At 37.6% G+C, this 22,372-nt stretch overlaps 1 protein-coding gene across 1 annotated transcript in view; it reads left to right on the top strand.

The window, feature by feature from the left end:
• Nucleotides 1-22,372, top strand: part of LOC103222193 (uncharacterized) — a 202,110-nt gene that overhangs the window by 55,811 nt on the left and 123,927 nt on the right. Inside the window, exons 4-6 of the mRNA XM_073006213.1 lie at nucleotides 251-327; nucleotides 3,216-3,336; nucleotides 5,310-5,579. Coding sequence (XP_072862314.1) covers nucleotides 251-327; nucleotides 3,216-3,336; nucleotides 5,310-5,579 — 468 coding nt within the window. The remainder of the gene's footprint in view (nucleotides 1-250; nucleotides 328-3,215; nucleotides 3,337-5,309; nucleotides 5,580-22,372) is intronic.

Raw genomic sequence — 22,372 nt, 5'->3', positions numbered from 1 at the left:
TTATCCTATTTATTTTATGCTGTTTACTATACCCTTTGCCTTTCTGGCTGAAAAGTAACTAGGTAAGTAAGAAAAATCAGATACTATAGTAAGGTGATTGTTAAAAGTATAATTCTCATGTTCTTATTTGTCTCTGGGAAGCTTAATCTTGAGGGTCAGCATAGCTGGTATCAGAAAATCCAACTTTTACATAGATGTTTCAAGTGTGTTTTGAATCCATTTAATTTTATATCTATTTTATTTCACGCAGGATTTGAAATTCGGAGGGGAAGGACTCAACGAATACATTCCTATGTCACTTTTAAAGACTGGCAAAACATTTGAGAAGTATGTCCCTTAATGTTAGATTTAATGCATTTTATTTATTTTGCACACATGTTTTGCTACTGATTAAGTATGGGCCAATTATAGATGATAGAGACCTCCTAGTTCACCTCACCCGAAGGGTCAGGTTTCTGGGAAGCATGACCCCATTTCATCCTGGGATACATCTGGGCCCAGTCATCCATATGTTTTTGGGGAATGGAGCATTATAGGAATGGTAATATAGCTGGGAGTCATATCTTATTTATCTCCTAGAAAATATCAAAATCCTTGGTTCAGTGTGGGAACTTTTCAGGTCTGGATATGGCAGCCACCCCTCCTCCATTCATGTATAGAAGACGCAGAAGCAGCAGGTTGCAGGGTGAGGGACAGTTCTCAAGTTGGACGGTCTCACTTTGAATCTGAGCTTCTACCCTTATGATAGTCAAAAGAAGGCAGTCAGCATCCCTCAGCATCCGTTTCTCATCAGTTAATCAGAAATAAGAATACCGTATCGGATTATTTTAAGGATTAAATAAGATAAGAAATACGATGTATTTGAGAGAGTGCCTTGAGCATGCAGGATTTAATAAATACTAGTTAGTATTGTATACCAGTGGGCCTCAGCAGGGATCAGTGTTGCCCCCAGGGAACATTGGGTGATGTCTGGAGTCATTTTTGATTGTTAGGACTTGGACTGGAGAGATGTTAGTGGGATCTAGTCAGTAGAGACCAGGAATCCTGCTGAGCATTCTGCAGTGTGCCAGATAGTCCTGCAACAAAAAGTTATCTGATTCACAATGTCCATAGTGCCAGGTTGGAAGTACATTAGTGCTGTTTACTCATAGACATTTTCTTGAACTTCTAACCCTAGCAGCAGTGCAAATAAGATATCACCTGGAATTGGACCTGTCTCCCTGTGAGGACTATCTAATGTCTCAGAAAACAGGCTGTGCAGAGAGGGTCACTAAGGCATCACTCCAATGATTAGGTAGCTCAAGGCAGAGATGAGTGAGATGGAGAACAGCATGCCTCCTATGCCGAGCATTTCCAGTGATAGAACTTGATACTAAGATACCTACAAGACTATATGTGACAGAATTCATTAGAGGCTAACGTTCAATAGTGAAAATAGGAACTAATCTAAATATCCAATGATAAGAGATCATTTAAATAAATTATGGTAGACACCTAGAATACTAGATAATACCTAAAAATTATATGTTAGCAAAAAAAAAAAAAAAATAATACTCTCATGGCAAATGCCCATGACATACAAAGCAAAAAATACAAGTTAAAATATAGTATTATTTATAGCATCAATCTCGTTATGTAAAGAAAAAATTTTTTTAAAATGTGCCTTGCTACTCAGCTATAAAGAATAGAAGCCAGTATTTTTCCAGTGGTTATTTCTGGGCTGTAGGTTAATGGGTGATTTTTGTGTGTGTGTGGGTGGTGGTGGTGTTTTTCAGTATAATTAAAACATTTTGAAATAATGCACAAACACATACACAGTTATAAAATTAAGATATGCTCTAGAAGAGAGAAAACAAGAATAATAACATGCCTTAGGACCTAATGCAAAAGTGAACTGATGCCTAGATGTGGTTCCTCACCTAGAATATGGCTGCTCCAAGGGGACACACATCCCTAGACTTGTCTCCGGGTACCTGGTATCAGGTTACAGCTGTGACTTAACCTTTCAAAGTGCATTGTGCCCCTTTTTCACTATAAGGGAGGTATTTTTAGAAAATCTTTAATTACAAAGAACTGAGATTCTAACCAGGGACTGTGTTTTTTCTTTTTATCTTTAGGATTATAATCGTGAATTTAGTGTCTAATTATTTAGATTAAGTGTTTAGAACGTTTCCAAGTGCTTTACAATTCTTGCTAAGGGAACAAAGAAAGAAACTGAGGAAATCATCTCACTGTGGTTAACATAAAATGTTTGATGTCTACTAATGAAATCTGTTTACCTTCATAACTGTATACTAGGGCCATTAAAGACAATAGATACAGTAGTTTAAAAGTAATAAAATTTACAACAAAGTGTATTTAATTTGAAATTGAATTGCCAGCAAATGGGTGTCCTAATGAACCCTTGTGTCAGTGTTAGCTCTAACCAAATTAAGGGAAATCATTTGTATCACAGGCAACTAAATCAGCAATAAGACCCAAAAAGGCTATTCCTCTGCTGAGGGTACAGTCGTTGTCACAGATGGCCCTGCTGATGGAATTAAGCTTAAGTCAGGAGACGTGAGATGCGGATCCTTCTTAATTCAAATGAATTTGGGAAGGCAGAAGAACCCTCTCAGGATGGGAGGAGCTGAAAACAGCAACAGAAAGGAGTCAACAATAAAGAAGAACCTCAAGATACAGTCAGTAAATGTTAATAGGAGGAAAAAAGCCTAGGGAACATTTCGAGAGTCGAAATAGATCTCGATCTCTAACCACTGCATTAAGAAAAGAAAAACTTTATGTTATATCAGCCCAGCATCTATATAATGGATTTTTTTTTCCTCAAAGTTTCGCTAACAGTCTGTTGAATGTAGAGAGGATAGGAAACGAAGTGGCAAAAAGTCTTATCAAATATTGGATCTTCTGATGATTTCAGAAGCAAGTGACATCTTGGGAGATCAGCGGCCGACGCAGGGAGTCTTATGTTTTATAGGGCCACATCTCTTAAAAGCCAGTCACCTCCTGTAGGGCCACACCTCAGAAGCCACTCGCCTCCTCGACTTGAATCAAGTGCAGCACCTGTAATGTGGTGTTTACCTACTTTCTAGTTAATCTGACAAAATGTTTAAGGAAAACATCAAACTGTGTTGTGAGTCTAAAGGCAAACTTTTTTGTTACACTCCATTGTCAATTTCTCTTTCTTTTATCTGCCTTCTTTATTTTAACTGCTGCAGATTTCCAAGTCAACCATTCATTGCAGACCTAAATATTGGTAAAAAGGACAGTGCAGCCCAGCTTGGTACCCTCACAGAAGTAACTAATGACTCAAAGGGAGCAGCAGGACCCCGCTGGAAGGTGAGGCTCTTGCCACTGACTTTTTTTCTGATGCAAAATGTTAAATGATGAGATCAATTGTATTGACCCAGCTGCCTGCTGTGCTTTTTCTCCTGTAGGACTCTTTACAGAAACTTTAGCAGGTCTTAATAAATATATATATATATATGTATTAGAGAATTCAATGCTGAAATAGAATGGCCAAAAACTCTCGACAAAGCTACTAAAATTCCTCAAAACAGGTTGTCAGTAAGGCCAGGCTCTGTCCCACCAGACAATGAGGCAGGCCTGCCACCATGCAAATGAGACGAGGCTTGAGATTTGATGAATCTTCTATCTGCTTTCCCTACTTGGTTGACACTCGCTTTGAGGAAGGTTGTAAATGCAAGAGAGATTGTGGTATAATTCCTCAGACTGGCATTTCTGCCCCCTAGTCACCATTCGATTATCTTCCAAATTGCTGTGTTTCAGAGAGATAAAGATTTTTTATGGCTTGCTGACTTGAAACAACCACAAGAACTAGCAAAGAGATGGCTAAGCGGCCATGCATAGTAATTCCACTGGTAAATGACAAAATCTTTGTTTGTATGACATTTCCAAAATTACTACAGAAGATGAATCTGAAATACAAAATGTCACATTTGGCATGCAAAACTATCACAATATATTTCAGTATAAAATTCATAGAGGCGTTTAATTTAGAATGTGTTTAATAACTCACTCTGCCTGCATCAGTAATCCTGCCTTGAGGTTTAAAAAGATTGTCTTATTTATTCACATGGTGTTAATTTTTAAAATATTTTTGGAAACCAAAATATTAAGGTTAAGTCTTTATTGTTAATTAAGATTTTCTAATTAAGCCCAAAATAATTGTTATTCAGATTAGTTTTTAAGTATGATTTGTGTGGAAAAAAAAAAAAAAACAAAGAAAGCTGAACAAGTTTCACTGTTTATTTAACTGTAATTTAATTCCAGAAGCGTACTATCTATATGGAAATACATATTATCTCTCACAAACTAAAGTCTAGGCAGGATTTTAAAGTGCTTACTGTTGGCTGCAGATTAACTGGTGGTGCTACTAACTTGGGTTGCCAAGAGGGTAGTAACTTGCTTCCAAAAAGGACATTATTTTTGCTTAAAGTACGAAATAACAGGATCCTTTGAAGTCAGATAATCCCGAAAAATATTAGGGACTTGTAAGTACAGAAAACATGACTTCACTACATTTGAGTTATTATTAATAATAATCATAGTTTAGTTTTTGTTTATTCGGAAAAAAATAGTCCACTAAAACTCTTATCAGTGTGTACAAACTTCTCAGCACTTATTAAAAATGAAAATGGCTTGCTTCTCTCGGCTGTAGGTGAAAAATGACATTCAAATGCCCTGTAAAATATTCTTGAGTCGTGTCTCTCAGTCATACACAATTCATGCTAAATTTCAGGAAAGAGCACGTACAGATACTATCCCACCAGTCCTTCCCCTCTGCCATTTTTGACTCTCCTTTGAAGCCTGTGAGGCAAGTTGACATCATGTTGAGACTCTGGAAGTATCACGTCAGGTGGGGCGTTAGTCTGACCTGTTTTGCACTCTGCTTATCAACCTGGCATTATGGTCAGTGGTTCGTGTTAAAGTCAGGACTGTCACCTTTCAAACTCCAAATTTGAAGCTTACTGCCCATGTTCACCCACCCTAGATATCTTAGAAGGCATGTTGTGTGGTTTTTAGAAGTGTTGGTTTCCTGTTAATTCTATCTTACTATAATAAATGAATGGTTTCTGATGTCACAGATCATTAACATACCATGCTGAAAAAATGACTAAACTTTCCCTCCCATTAATGGCAGGTTTGCCTTTTGACCCCCTAATTATATATCTTGTGTCCTCATCTGTTATCATGGCTAATACCCGACAATTACAGGTTGGATAAAAATGATTGTCTACCTTTTTCCCCCCTGAGAAGCCCATTGTTGCTAATTGTGTGGTTTCACCCAGTTCCTGCGTAATTCAAGAACCCCACGTTTTGTGGAGAATGAGCAGCCTCAACCACCTCAGCCTCTGCAAATCTGGATCAGGTGCCTGAGGGGCTTTAAAGACAAGGCTCCTCCAGGCTCTTATGTCCTCAAAGTCTCCCTGCTTGGTCGACTGGGAGGCTGTGTCTTGCAGTGGCGGCAAACGGAGCAACTGAAGACCAGAACACGCCCCGTCAGGCACAATGGAAACTTTTATGACGTGGGGCTGTATTTCCATGAAAATCTTTATGTGGTAAGTAGCCTGTCTACATCTATTCTTTTTACTCAGCTTCTCCACTCTTCTTATCTATCTCCACCTTCTATTTTTGTTCATGTCACTTTAGATAAAACACTTTGTGTAATAAACATAAAGGATTTAATGCATGCCTACATTCATTCATTCATTCATTCAGCAAATTCCCAGTAATCACCCACTATGTGCCAAGCATTGTGTGGGCCATAGGTAGACACCCTAAATCCTGTGTAAAATGGAAAGCCCATTTTTATATATCGAGAACATAGTTTATGGCTTCTTGGTATAATTTTCCCCCTTTTCAGATTGTGCAAGCTGAGAGATCACTGATGTGTACATTGTAAGTAATGCATGTGCATGAGTGGAGGAAGTGAGGGTCACTGATTTGAGGTGAGAACCAGATTGTAGGTCAGAGGATCGTTGGTGGGACTGTTCAGGAAGTATATGATGGATATAGGGGAGTGTGTTTACCATGCAAAGGAATTGTAGAGGAAACGGTACTAGGAAAGGAAGTGATGGGTATGATTAGAAAGTGATCCTGGATTCAGGGATTAAAACAGGGGTGGTGGGAAGTGTTAGCGGTGGGTCAGAGAGCATCAAGTTACCTGGAGAAACGGGGAGGGGATTCTTTGGGATGTCAGACTGGACAGACTGTGCCTCCCAGGGAACTCCAGCCCAAGAGAAAATGAAGAAGGGGGGTTCATCTCATGCAGATGGCTTGGATGCTAGGCAGGGCACAGACTGTTCACAAATTTAGAATTGCCTTTTATACTATTAACATCAATTTCTTAAAAAAATATGAGAATCAAGTAATATTTAAGAAGAAAATAATTTTTCTTTAAAATAGGAGTGTACTTTCTTTCCTCATTTTCCCTTAGGTCTTCTGTTAAAAGATATTCTTTTCGTTAATTTTATTTTGTGGTATTTCACTAAGGGTGATAATATGTTCTTCACATGAACATATTTTTCAGACAATGTATTGTGTTTATTCTGGCTACTGAATAACCACATAAAAAAGTTTAAGTGAAAAATGAGGCTGTAAAAATGAACAATTTTGTAAAGATCTATAAACAACAAACCTATGCTGCCATTATTTACTTCCAATGTGTGAGAAACTAACAGATTTCAACTCTCATTTCTCACCACCTCGGCTTTTTAGGTATCTAAAACCCTTGAGGACAGTGGCTACTACTTTTTCTTTTTTTTAAACTGAGCAGCAGCTTCCTAGTGAATTGTAGGAAATGGAAAAAGTATATAATGTCCATAGAAGCCACTCCATTGAATAAATAAGTGTGAAGTCCCAGATGACCACTTTGTTGTTTAGAAGTTGATAGGGGTTAGAAACAGCAATCAAAACAAACAAACAGAAAGGCCAGATGCTGTGTAGACATTTAGTGAATGTTGCAGCTCTGGGGGAGGAAAAGATCTCTTTCCAGACCCACCACGGGAGGCATGGCTCAGGTCCCTGTAACAAAAGACAGACTAACAAGAGAAAAGCATACACATTTTGTAATATAAGTTTTATATATATTTTGTAATATAAGTTTTATATATATATAAAGACACGGGAGCCTTTATAAACGAAGATCCAAAGAGTAGATAAGCTTGTGTATTTTTATACTTAGGTTTGATGAAGAGTGGACAGTCACGGTGAAATACGATTCGAGGACAAAAAAGTATGATATAATGGTAATAAACTGGGGGAACTTAGCAAGGGCTATTTGTTCAGATCCTTCTTGGACTGTCTGTGTTCAGTTTCTTTCCTCTGGTTGTGGGAAGGGTACTGCTCACATGAGGATCTTATGAGCTACTTCTGGGGAGAAGTGTGAGGGGAATGAACTTTCTAGGTTTTATGGCTTGCCTCAAGGAAGAGCAGTGAGGAGAAGATGAGAGTGGCTTTCCTGCTTAATATTTTGGGCTAGCAGATCTTGAATCTTATCACAGTTTAACCCTAATCCATATCCACTTCAACTTTCAGACAGTTTGGAGAACTGGTAGGGACGCCAGCCCTCTCTTTGAAATGGGCATTAAAACTCTTTCTGGAAAAGAATTCTTCTTAAAGGAAAAGAGATCTCTGACAGGATTCACCCAGAAACTAGGCAAGCCTCAGCTGGCTTATCTGCAAAATGGGTATAACAATGCCTGCCTATTAGAGGCAGGTGAAAAATGACTGAGCTGACACTTGCAGAAATTCACAGCGTCAATACACAGTAAGAATTCAGAAGCTTCTTGAATTATTATTGTTATAATTATGATGTCTCTTTGTTAGTGTTGCCTAAAAATTCTTACCTGTTGGAATTTTTCTTAAATTAATATGATAAATGTGTATATTCCAAATAACCTTTTTTCTCTTTTATTTAAGGTTCAGGGGTATGTGGGGAGGTTTGTTATACAGGTAAATGTATATCATGGGAGTTTGACATACAGATTATTTTATGACCCATATACTAAGCATAACTAAGGTATTTTTTCCTTGTCTTCTCCCTCCTCCCACCCTCCACCCTCAAGAAAGCCCCAGTGTCTGTAGTTCCCCTCTTTGTCAACATGTGTTCTTGTTTTTTAACTTTCACTTATAAATGAGAGCATGTGGTATTTGGTTTTCTGTTCTTGCCGTTAGTTTACGTAGGATAATGGCCTCTATCTCCATCTATGTTGCTGCAAAGGACATGGTCTCATTCTTTTCTATGACTGCATAGTATTTCATGGTGTATGTACCACATTTTCTTTTTTTAAATTTTACTTTATGTTCTAGGGTACATGTGCTCAATGTGCAGGTTTGTCACATATGTATACATGTGCCATGTTGGTGTGTTGCACTTATTAACTCGTCATTTACATTAGGTATATCTCCTAATGCTATCCATCCCCCACCCCACAACTGGCCCCGGTGTGCGATGTTCCCCTTCCTGTGTCCAAGTGTTCTCATTGTTCAATTTCCACCTATGAGTGAGAACATGCGTGTACCACATTTTCTTTATCCAATCTGCTATTGATGGGTATTTAGGTTGATTCCAAGTCTTTGCTATTGTGAAGAGTGGTGCAGTAAATATACACGTGCATGTGTGTTTATGGTAGAATGACTTATATTCCTTTGGGTATATGCCCAATAATGGGACTGCTGGGTTGAATGGTAATTCTGATTTCAATACTTTGAGGAATTGCCACACTGCTTTCCACAGAGGCTGAACAAATTTACATTCCCACTAACAGTATATAAGCATTTACATTCCCTGTAACCTTGCCAGCATCAGATAACCTTCAAATTAAACTTTTGTTGAGAACAATATAGATTATTAATTGTTTTCTTCAACAAGAAATCCTAAAGACCTTGTTAAGAATACTGGAGTATAGGTGAGGTTTGTTAGTCTCGGTTGTGTAGATGATTTTTCCCCTGGGGAGCCCACTTACTGTCAGAACCAGAATCTGAGGACAGGTACCACAAAGGCATCGGGTATCGGTCAGCCCCTGAACTGAGGACTTGGTCCTCACCATTGATCTCAAAGAAATTTCAGAAATGAGGCGGTAGCTAAGAATTTTCATTAACACATTTCTAGAAAGAGTCCAATCAGCCTAATGGGCAGTTACATTATTTTAGTGCATTTTAATCAAGTACCTAATATTTTTAAGTATGGAGCTGGGCTGCAAAAAATGTCATTCAAAGAGCTTGCTTTTGAGAGCCATCTGCATAAATAACTATTTATATCAAAAGGCAATATAGAATGTTTTTATTATTGTTATCATTTGTTTAGATGTCCATTCTATAGGCCCATTAGAGTGCAAGTCACATCTATTAATATGTTTGGTAGGTAGAAGACATTCCACATGAGCTGTTGAATGATTGTAACAGGGTACACTACAGATAAAACGCCAGAAGGGATCAGAGGATTAAGAAGTGCATCACGGACATCTTCAGGGAGAGAAGATAGTACCGCTAAGACATTGAAGTTGCAAAATGTTCGAAAACCTCGAAGCAGAACTACCATTTGACCCAGGAATCCCATTACTGGGTATATACCCAAAAGATGCATGCACATGCATGTCCACTGCAGCACTATTCACAATAGCAAAGACATGGAATCAGCCTAAATGCCCATCAATGGTAGACTGGATAAAGAAAATGTGGTACATATACACTATGGAATACTATGCAGCCATAAAAAGGAACAAGATTATGTCTTTTACAGGGACATGGATCTAGCTGAAAGCCATTATCCTTAGCAAACTAACGGTGGAACAGAAAGCCAAACACCGCATGTTCTCACTTATAAGTGGGAGCTGAATGATGAGAACACACAGGCACACTGTGGGGAACAATACACACTGGGGCCTATCTGGGGTGCAGGGAGAAGGAGAGCACCAGGAAGAATAGCTAACATAGACTGGGTTTAATACCTAGGTGATGGGTTGATCTGTGCAGCAAACCACCATGGCACATGTTTACCTATGTAACAAACCTGTACATCCTGCACATGTACTCCGGAACTTAAAATGAAAGTTGAAAAAAATGTTCCTAGTATTAAAAACTGCATCAAGTCTGTAGGGAAAAGTGAAGGCTGGCAATCGTTCCAATAATAAAATGTGTTTTCCCTTCCTGTCAAACAGAAGAGAAAGTATCTTGGACTAGTTAAAATAGCAACCCCCAATTTTTTTCCCCTGTGTCAGAAGCAAACAAACAAACAAAAAATAATTACCTCCTGCCACAGTCAAGGAAAATTTACTCTTTAACAGCCTGACAACATGTCACTGAATTACATCCATCCCTTGGTATCACCTAGCAAAATCCTGGATCCCCAAAGAAATACACTAGGCTATTTCACATTCAGTGTATGTAAGAAAAGTACAAAATTCAGGGTGAAAACAAAAACGAGAAAAGCACCAAAACATCCAGAACTTGACAGGAAAGAGAAGTCAACTGAGGCTTTTTGCTTTCAGAATAAAAATGCTGTTGCTCAAAGTCCTACTCATTCCAATGGGCTCTACCCAATAACATCAAGTTTTTTCACTAACCACACAATTCTGCCTGCCAGTCACTCTGCTGGTAGTTTGTGGGAGACTGACAGTTAAGACAGTAAATGTTAAAGCAATGTAATTTTGTAATAACAGGAATACATTCACCAAACACATACATGTGCATTGTGTGTATAAATGATATAGGGACATTTAAGATATTTATTTCATTACATTTTAAACACAAGTCTAAGACAGGTTTATCTTTATTCTCCGTCTGTGACTTGGAGAAATTGGCTTCCATAGCGTCATTTGAGAGTGCAGAGCATCTTATGAATGGTAATTGGAGAGAGATGGTTATCTATTCCTGTGCAAAAAGAAAGAGTCGAGAAGCACTGCCCAAATGAATGGGCAGGGCTTCATTCCAGGAGAAGTACTGAGTGTGAGGAGGAAAGTCACCGTATACACCTGTAAGGTTACACTTTTAATGGGTCTTGGAATGAGGTTACGGTGTTATAGCATCAAGGGTGGCTTTCCTTTGGCATCAGGCTGGGCTAGGAGGCAAACACACGAAGGTTAAGTGAAAGGGTTACTTATCAGTATTTGAGCTGGCTCCTGAGGAAAGCAGTGGATATATGAGTAAGCCCAAAGGTGTATCACTCCAGACACCAACGCGCCACTTCCACATACTATGGCTTTGATCTTGTCCCAAATAACTCTACATCGTAATGTTGGTCTTCCAGTATTGTAAGGTGGGGCTGGTCAAATGCGGTGAGTTAATTGTCTCTACCTCAGTCCCCTCATGTAAAATGAGGTAATAGCAACTCCCTTATTTGAGTTACTGTAAGAATCATCTTAAATCAAGTTAAATTATGGACTCTAAGCTTAGGCACATTCGCTTTGAGTATCTTGCTAAAAAGATTTTGAATAATTCTTTGGCAGAGACATTTGGAACCTACTTGTCTTCTGACATTTAACCCCGAAGTATTTCAAATAGAAAAGATTGCCTCCTTTGTTGATGCTGTTCATTAACAACGAATAGGGTTAGATCTCTGGGAAGAAAAATGCCCAGAATAAGCCTTGTGACTTTCAGTTCTGGAAGGATGAGGAAGTAAGTGTTCAGGTTATCTTAGTTTCCCATCCTGCCAGGATCAGGAGCCAAAAGGCACGTTTTATTTTCCGATTCTGTTCTATAAGCACCTGGAAATTCTAGATAAGATATAACCAAAAGGGTTTTAAATTCATAAACACTCAAGAATGAATGGGATCTCCTTGGGTGCCAGGAATGAAGAGGAAATCAAAAACTAGAGAGGAAAATGTGTGAACTGAGGCTGTTGCTGCCTGGGAGACGGAAAAACAGATAATCAGTCTTGTTGATCTAAAGGTTTGGATTCTTTTTCGGTTTGCATTTTTAAAATCTTTTTATTTTTATGTACTTATTTTTAATCGATACATAATATTTGTATATGTTTTGGGGGTACATGTGATATTTTGATATACGCACACAATGTGTAATGATCAAATCAGGATACTTAGGGCTTCGTTCAGCTCAAACATTGGATTTTAATGACCGTTCAGGAGATGAGACTTTGGGCCTTTTAGGTATAGGGTGTTGAAAGAGCCTTTTCCATAAATTTTGGATACTCAAAATGTGTCGAAAGGGATAGACAGACAAAAAATATGTCCACTAGACGGAGATAAAAGAATCTTTTTTGGAGAAAGAGAAACTTTATCTTTCTCTATGTTTCATTTAAAATACTGTTTCCCCTAATAATCTACAATTGAATTTCTTTAATAGAAAATATATAGGGTTTAAAATTAAAAATACTTATCATAGAGATTTGACCCTCTGAACAGAGAACTACTGAACTGGAAGCCAGATCTGAGGAAACTTCCTAAACTACATCTCTAAGGGATGAAAAAAGTGAAGTGAAAAGTGATTCGTAGTGATTTGCAAAGATTACAGAGAAGGTCTAACATACAACTTGTACAATTTCCAGAACAGAGACTAGCTAGAACGAGGGAAAGATATGAAGAGATTAACAGTTATTTATTAATTTCCAAGACTCATTGGAAGACATGAACTCTCAGATTAAGGGAACAGAAATTCTGAGGCAGACAAAGTAAAATCAATCCACTTTCAGACACATTCTAGTGAAACTGCAGACAGCAACAGTAGAGGACTGAAGACAATAGAAAAATATATTCAAAACTCTGAAACAAAGTTGATAAAGACAAAAAATGTACTCACCTAACCTATTATTCAAGAGTGGATCAGAAGTGTCACAAATGAATACATTTTTGACTAAGGATATTGTATTTGTTTCCTAGGTCTGCTATCAGAAAAATATCACAAACTTGGTGGCTTAAAACAGCAGAGATTTATTGTCTCATGGTTCTGGAGGCCAGGAGCCTGACATCATGGTGCTGGCAGAGCCATGCTCCCTCTGGGGCCGTGAGGGAAGGGCCTGCTCCTGCCTCTCTCCTAGCTTCTGGGAGCCCCTGGCATTCCTTGGTTTGCAGATCCATCAATCCAGTCCTTCACATGGCCTTCTCCCTGTGTGTCTTCACTTCATCTTCCATCTGTGCTTTTCCGTCTCTGTGTTCAAATTTCCCCTTTTTATACGGACACCAGTTATATTGGGTTAGGGTCCACCCCAGTGACCTCATCTCAACTTGGTTAAATCATAAAAGATTCTGTCTCCCAAAGAGGTCACATTCTAAGGTACTGGGGGATACGATTTCCACACATCTTATTTTGGAGCACACCATCCGCCACATAACAAGTATACCCTCAATCGAATGCTAAAAGAACTTACAAAGGATATTTTCAATTACAAAGGAAAAGGCAGAAATGAATAACACCTTTGTATTTTTTTTAAAATTTCTGTATTTGAAATGTTTTGTAATTTTGCAAAGGAATATAAAAGACATGCCTTTTCTATTCTATTTTAATAAATATAAGGCAATTAAGAGACCCTGAATAACAAATGAAAGAAAAAATGATCATATAATTTGCATAATTAAATGATTGTTTAGTCAACTAATTAACTCAATGAAAACTCAAAGTTAAGTCAAAAGGTTGTGGCTACAGCATCTTTAGTTTTCACAAGACAAATATGCCACAGTTTGGAAAGCATAGTGTTAAACCTTTCAAATATGTGTGAGAATCTGTCTTGCTTATAATTTGCAAGATAAATAACTGTAAAATAGTATCACAGGAAAATATTATTATGAGAAAATTACACAGATCCTTTGAGAGTCTGGTGAAAGATCTTACTCTGGCCTCAACTGTATTTGGTTACTTATCCATTAATGTGGATAAATACAGAATTTTTAGACCAGTACACAAGATTGAGAGAGAAATGTGTTAAATCATTTTTTAAAATGTAAAGTCAGACACAAATTAAGAACGGTGATGATTACTTTCTTATAACTGATTATCTCACATTATTATGCTTTTTGGTGACATTTTGAAATATCATTATTGAACTTTGACAATGGTATCTGAGCTGAAAGAACCTTCTGTTAATTATTAGCTAGACCTGTTATGCTTGCAGTTCTCATTTTTGATGGGTGTGAGGATTGGCCAACCTAAAACAATGATACAAATAATAGGTTAAAGAAGCAAAAACAGCAAAATTCAGGCAAAGAACATTGATTAATGAATTTTTTAAAATTCTTAAAGGTCATGTACTCAAGTTTGGCTAAGCCTCAGGCAGATTTAATGAACATGACCAGAGCCTGCTGTATGCAGTGGGTAACCCAGGCTGACTCCAAATTTGCTGACATTACAGGGTTATTATTTCTGGAAAGATATATAATTCTGGAACAGTTTCTTTAGTGATTCCATTAAGACTATGATTTCCTTCAATTTAGGGTTACAGATTTCATTTTTCACATTATTCCACACCACAAAGAAAATAAAATCATGTCTTGGATTGAGTGCCTATGTCAGCCAAAGGAAAAAAAATATTTAATTTTGATGGTACTTAACCCCATTTTATTTGATAAGTACATCTGTTTTCTTGGATCACATGTCAGTGTGTGAATGATGAAATTTAATGACTGCTAGTTTAAAGGCAAAAAATGATTTTGCTTACACTAAATTATGCAATCTTGAGGATTCTTTGAGGAAGAAGTAAACAGATGCCATCATATGGATGGTATTAAAGCACACACCATAGCAAAGAAGTTACTGGAACGGAGATCTCAGAGAACAGAATGTGGCTACCCAGGCTTCCTTATGACAGAATATGGAGATTTATTAGTCTCTAACTTTCAAGAAGTTCTACTGTTTAATTATTTGTGATCAGATGAGGCTTTTTCTTTGGACAAAGAGAATAAAATCGATTTAATTACTAATAAAATATTTTGGGAATGTTATCATAGAAGTTTATTTTTGTATATTTAAATGTAAGGGCTAAACACTGTAGTCAGAGATAAGGCAGAATGGTGATTCAGTGAGTGTGTTTTATAACCTGACTAGAATTCTGGCTCTAAAACCAACCTAGCAATGTGAGTAACAGCAGCTGTTTCTCAATCTACCTGTGCCTCCCCCATCTCAGAGCAGGGACTTTGGTGCAAAATAGTCATCACAATAAACTCCGTCTCCTTAATCTTATTATGTCACCACCAGTAGGGTACTAGGTCAGAGTAAATGTTATAATGCAGTTCAGTGCCTGACATGCTGAAGGAGTAAAATAATGTTTAACTTAAAACAAACCAGCTTTAAAACACCATAAACAAAACTCTAATATACACCTTCAATGAAGTTTTGGTTAACTAAAGTATGTAGTTGTTCTTCCCCTTCATATCATGTCCATGATTACATTGTTTGAAAGGATATATGAATTGCTGTAAATGAACAATATTTATATTTTGATATCTTAAATCCTTCCTTTCTAAAACTAGTGAAGTTTTTAGACCCAGTAAGAAAGGAAAAGTTTGCTTTTCTTTGCCCTAATCCGATATGAATGGTGCCCGTAGAAGAAGAGATTAGGACACAGATGCACACAGAGGTAAGCCCGTGTGAGGAGACAGGAACAAGATGGCCGTTAGCAAGCCAATGACAGAGGCCTCAGGAGAAACCAGCCTTGCCAACAACTTGGGCTTGGAATTCTGGTTTCTAGAATTTTTAGAACATAGATTTTTGTTGCTCAAGGCACCCAGTGTGTAGTACTTTGTTATGGCAGCCCTTTCTTACAAGTACAGGAGGGGCTCATGAAAATCTGGTGACAATAAATTGTTCTTTATTTTCTGGTAATAAAGGAGGAGTCACAAAAGACTTCAACCTTTTAGAAATCAACATGTGAATCTGGCATCGCTGAAATGAGCTTAATCTGTGATAGGAGGGGTGCCTGGCTCCCTGTTCCTTTCATTTAGCTACATTAATGGAGGTTCTGGGTAATTGTAGGCACATAGGTACCTCAGAGAAAATCTTACTGAAACTTCCTGTGCTGTTAGACTATTTTGTGGATCTATAGAATTTTTTAAAAGTTTACCAGCCAGTTAATATGTATATATCAGTGTGACAAGGTGTCATTATTACAGTAGTGGATGGGTACCATTTTTGTTTTACTGGAGGGAAATCCAATATGAATAAAATAGCAACTTTTCAAACATGACATTTAATCCATTCATGTAAATCAAACTGAGAATCTATTATTCATTATTAAAATGGTGGCATATTTTTATTACACTGAGAATGAAACACAAATACTGTGAAAAATTTAGTGCCTTTTCTTGAAATTTTAAGACACTTATCATATAGTCATCTAGCTGGGACTGGCACTCACTTTAAAATATAGCCATAAAATTAATAAGTTTGAAGTTTTATGCCCGAAAAAAGGATGCTCAATTTCAGTGAAATAGGCAAATTTATTTTTTATTTAAAGCTTCCTAAATACTTAAGACGGTCAAGTACTTCAGTAATGCTCCAAGTCCAATATGTATATGAAGAATATAGTTCATATTCTTGTCATTATTAGTCATGGCCACCATGTTCTTCCCTGAGGTGCTTCCTGAAAACTGCATATATCAGAAACTGATTAAACTGACCTAAAGTATTAATTCTTAAAATATGATGAACCCAACATTTTACAAGAGGTTATTTTCTGTGTGACATTTAATATCTAAGAATTGAAATGATTTTAATAACTCATAGGAAGGAACGGTCTTAGTAAAACTAGACTGGCACATGATTGCTTTTATTGATTATTGGTTATTACCATTAATAATGGAGAGCTCTGGAGTATATTATATTGTGCAGCTTTAGAAAGTTTTTCATTATATCAGTTGGAGGAAGGCCCTTTGTGTTAGTTCTTAAAAGGGTCACTTCTGCTGGTTAAGGGGACCTCGGACTTGGGAGACTCCTGATGGCCAGTGGCCCTTTGTCAATGACATGGACAGTCATGGGGCATCCTAATTCCAGCCATGGCCTCTCCCGACTCACTCCCCAACTTGCTTCCAACTGCTACTGCACATGTGCCTCTCTGGTCAAGCAAAGGGACACCCCACTCTCTTGCCCCTTGCCCCCATGAGAACAAATGAAAACTTGACCCAAAGTGTAGTAATTAAGAGCACATCTTTAGAGTGAGGCTGACCAAAGTTGGAATCCTGGTTCTACTACTTACTAGCAATCAATACTTTAGGAAAATTATTTTTTAAAAAAATCCCTGGCCTCAGTTTTCTCATCTGTGAAATGAGAATCTAGTATCTAATTCATAGGGGTTTTATGAGCATCAAATAATGTGATGTATCAGCTCTTTAGCAAAGTAGATTGCATGTAGGAAATAACTGGCAGCTATAGTTATTTTTATCTTTATAACAATAGTCCTTCATGTACAATGTTCTCTGCCTTCCTCTGTATGTTAACTTTCTACAGTCTTTCAAAACATTTCTTACGAAAGTCTCAGTCAATCCTTTCTTAATTCTCTCCTTTGAGAAAACTCAGTTTACACTAAATTTGATGCTACTTTTGTTTACATTACTTGCTGCTGGGTGATGTGAGAGGTTTCAAGGCAATGGGTACAGAAAGTCACTGTATCACTTATTCTCTGGGAGGAGTGAGAGAGTACCATTTACTGAGTGCCTGTAGTGTGCCAATTACAACACTCTGCACTTGATATATACTATCAATGCTAACATCACACGACCCAATTCATTATTAAACCCATTTTACAGGTGAGAAAAACTGAGGTTTCAGAAATGAGAACTTGCTCAGGTGTTTGAAGGTGAACTTAAGTCCACATATGAATGACTCCTCAGCCCAACATCAAGGTTCACAACATGCCCTAAAGGAAGCAGAAATCACTGATATATTGGTTTTTCATATCTGCAAATTACCCACCAATTTCTACCCTTTTTCTTTGTATTTCTATCAGATTTTTTTCTATTTCTAAAGCCAACTTTCTCTTCCTTTCCAGTCTCTGCTTTCTGTCTCTCAAAGGAGAGGCTCTGTATTGTGTAGTCAATTAATGTTCAGAAAAGAGGCTGTCACATCGCATGACATTGACAGGTGGTCATTCAATCTTAAGAATACTTGGCAGAGGCCGGGCGCGGTGGCTCAAGCCTGTAATCCCAGCACTTTGGGAGGCCGAGACGGGCGGATCACGAGGTCAGGAGATCGAGACCATCCTGGCTAATACGGCAAAACCCCGTCTCTACTAAAAATACAAAAAACTAGCTGGGTGAGTTGGCGGGCGCCTGTAATCCCAGCTACTCGGGAGGCTGAGGCAGGAGAATGGTGTGAACCCAGGAGGCGGAGCTTGCAGTGAGCTGAGATCTGGCCACTGCACTCCAGCCTGGGCGACAGAGCGAGACTCCGTCTCAAAAAAAAAAAAAAAAAAAAAAAAAAAAAAGAATACTTGGCAGCACCAGAATGCAAGATTCCTGAGAGCAGGGACTTTGGTGTTTCGTTAACTTCTGTATCATCAGAAACTAGAAAGGCATCTGTCTTAATAAATATTTTTAAAATGAACAATTCTGAGACTTACAGAGTCACATTGAAGTTGTAAAAGAAACAACTATTGACTACCTTTTAGATGAATTTTTTTTTTTACTTTAAAACATCTTTGGTGTTTTATGCAGATTCACATTTTTAATTTTATTGGGAATGCTTTTATAATGCCATAAATTCATCTTTGTCCTTTGTGTCTCTTCTCTACATCTGTTCACATCCAATGTATTCAGAGTTAAGAATGCCCTAGTTACAAAATAGTAGTTCTTGTTCACTTGGCATGCAATTCAACAATCAAATCATTCTGAATTCTCTAAAGAGGAGGAACTTGCTTCTATATTTGAACTCACTCACATTCAGAGGGAATATGCTTTAATATTTCGACATCTATACAAAATGCTTTACAATTACTTTTAAGGCATTAATTCTCCTATGAACACTGAGTGAAGTCACGAAGGACTGAGTAGGGCAAAGAATTTTTCCAAGGTCACACTGCCTGTTAATTGCAAAGGATGGGCCTGGCTATCTTTTCCCATCATCTTTCTCATACATATATAAAGCAATAGTCAATGACTTTGAACTGATGAGGCTCTCAAAGCTTATGGTGGTGGCAAAAAACAGATTTATGTTTGAACAAAATCATCACTAAACTCTGGGACCAATAAAGGTCAATTTAGCAAACTGCAAATCAGGTCATATCCAGCCTCTGCTCAAGATTTTCCATTGCATTTAGATCTTCACTGCATCTATAATAAGATCCAAATGCCTTACCTGGGCCTTCAAAGAGTGTATGATCTGGCCTCTATCCCATTATCTGCTTTCATTGCATTCTAGTTTTTTGCTTGTGTATTTTATTTCAGCCTCACCGTCATTCTCCGAACACACTAAGCTCATTTCTTGCTGCAGGGCCACTGAATTCATTACTGCTTCTTGCCTACTAGGGTTTTCTCTCACACCTTGACATGGCAGTTCTCAGGGTAAGGGTTGCTTCCTTAGGCAAGAGTTTCTTAACAGAATAGCCCCCTCCTCTAGTAATTTTCTAGTCCATTGCTATTTATTTTCATTATTTCAATATCAATTGTGATAGGCTAAACATTTATCACTACTGATAAGGTCTCTCATATATTTGTCTATTGTGTATTCTCTTTCCTATCAGAGTATACTCTGTGAGAGTAGAAAGCTTTTTGTCTCACTCAATTATTTTTATCCTCACGTGCCAAAAGTGGTGTCTAAATGCAAAATTGAGATTTAATAAATGAGCATGAATGATTGGAGGGAAACAGTAAAGTTGGAGATGGGGGTTTTGATATAGTCAACTCAATTCAGTAGCTGGAGAAACATGAGAAAGTCATTACTTTCCTAAATCATTTTTTTTCATTTACCTGTAAAATGGGCTAATGTCAGCAACGTAACAAGGTTGACGTGCAGATAAAATGTGATAATGTGCATGTAAGAGCTTTGTAAAATATAAAATGCTGCACAGGCATTAACTTCATTGCTAGATATCTTTGGTGCAATGTGGGCTGCCTAAAGGGAAAATGTTGATGAGCAATTATTGCCAAAAGTTTTCTCCTTTCCAAATGATATATTTCCATGCTCCTTGTAAAGCCATTTGTGGTTAATTTGTTGGTCTTTGATCTAATCAGGCTGCAGATGTTCAAAAATGCCATCTTTTTGTGCATTGAGGCTCATTCACTGGAGTTTGTAAAAGTAATGGGCTGTGCCCAATTTTTCCCCAATGTGTTCAACTCTCAGGGACAATGAAGGGAAAGATCTATCTTTTGCCTAACAAGGAGAAACTAAAGGAAAATTTGACTTTTTGTTTTCACAGTCAAAAAAAAAAAAAAAAAAAAGTGAGAGAGAGGAGGAGAATCCCAGAACTGAACTTTCTAAATTAAAATATTCAATTAGATTTTTTCCATCTCTCTAGAGTGAAATATTCATAGTTGAACATCTGAGTAGCATGTGAAGAGATGAGTTATGACATATTGAGGTTGAGGTCAGGTAATGGAATTGTAATATAATGAGATGACATGCCATGTATTTCCTCTTGATTTCAGTCATTTTTGATGGAAAATGGTGGAAAGGTCATATTGCTTAACCAGTAATTATCCAGGTATGACTCAATTAGATTTTAGGCAGAAATGTAGTTGTCGTAAGCAGTAGGAGATCCAACATATGATCAAGGACTCACAAACCAGGCTTGCTTATCTTTGTGTCCATACTGGGTGGTGATTCTCAGGAAGGTGTGGGCTGAAAGACCATCTGATTCACAATTACCTTACATTCTTGTTAAAATTCAGAGTACCAAGCCCCACCCCAGACTTACCAATTCAAGGTAAGCGTGAGGTCTGGGAAGTCTACACTTTCAATAATGACTCATGGGTAATTCTTTTACAAACTAAATTTCTGAGACTGAGAGCTTAGGGTCTTGAAAACATCACAGTATGATTGTTGATGCTTCTCAAATAATTAAATTAGTTGTTGAGAAATTGTAAAATTAGATTCCGGGACTTTAGGTTTGAGAGATCATGGAATTGTGCCCCTCATTTAAGGAGAATTTTCATTCAGAATTATTCATTTGTAAGCTAACTGGTAACCTTAGCCCTTTAGAAAGACTTATTCTTTAAGAATCCCTGATAGTAGGATTTTATTGTAGTAAAAATGCTTTTTTTGATAGGCAATTTGTCTGTTTTGGTTACCTGAACTCGAACCGAGCAATTTAGGAGAGAACTGGCTAGATAGAGAGAAATATCTGGAAGAGGAGCCCCGGCTTCCCAGTTTGTAGGAATCAGGAAAAGCAGTAAATAGGACAGAGCAGAATGACCTTGAGGTCTCTCACCATGAATCCAAGGTGGGTTGTCCCTAGTTGACCCCTCTTACATTCAGGAAGCTTAGCATGACTGACTGGAGCAGATTGCCTAAAATCAGATCCCAGCTCTAACCTCCATATTGTTTTGTTTGACCTTGGACCTTCCCCCAGTTGTGTTATTTGTAAAATTGAGTCTATAGAATCTACTTTGTAGGATTATAGTGGCTATTGAGTTAATAAGGATAAAGTGCTTTCAAAAAGTGTCTTGCACTTAGGGAGTGAAACTTAACTGTTGATATTATATTAATTTTTAAAATTAAGGAACCAAAAAAGTAAATTTCCTAAAACAGGAACCAGGAACTACTAGATTTGACATGAGAATGCTGGTTTTCCCATGGTATAGGAAGTAAGAATCTCTCTCTTCTGTTTAGAAACAATGACAGTTGTAGTTGTTACTACCCTGTGTTCTTGATCCCTAGGCAAAGATAGGTTTCTAAGAATAGCTACTTTTTCTTATCCTATAGCAGAAAGACTGGAGATTAGAGCTGATTTACCTATTTATTTTTCTGGACTGAAAGAATGGAAAAAACGTAATGGTTCTATGAAACTTTCAGAGGATAACCTAGATGACTCTATTCTGTGGCTTCAGTTCCCACTCAGGTATTCAGAATTGTCTGCCTCAAAGAGAAAATTTTGTTATTTCTAATGCACATTAAGTATACTGATTTGCTGTGCTGACTATCCCTATTCCTCATAGAATGTCAGACTTGGAAGATATCCTTGAGTTTAGTTCCGATTCTCCTTGTCTGACACACCATCCTTGGGCCTGTGTCTGGGTCCTATTAGTGTCTCTGCCTGTGTGTTTGCTTGAGAACCTGTGGATTAGAAATGATAACCTCGAAGGTCTTGTCCAAACTGAAGACAAGATTCCTTGATCATAATGAGCAAAATACCTTGGGGGAGGAAGAAGAATTTCCTGATGAATAGGCTTTCATGAGAAAATAATTTTCTCTCTCTCTCTCTGTGTGTGTGTGTGTGTGCACAGGCATTTGAAAAATAATTTTGACAATATTT

This window comes from Chlorocebus sabaeus, chromosome 17 (assembly GCF_047675955.1).
Source record: "Chlorocebus sabaeus isolate Y175 chromosome 17, mChlSab1.0.hap1, whole genome shotgun sequence".
Lineage (NCBI taxonomy): Eukaryota > Metazoa > Chordata > Mammalia > Primates > Cercopithecidae > Chlorocebus > Chlorocebus sabaeus.
Note: the sequence above shows the minus strand (reverse complement) of the source record. Positions and strands in the feature narration are given on the sequence as shown.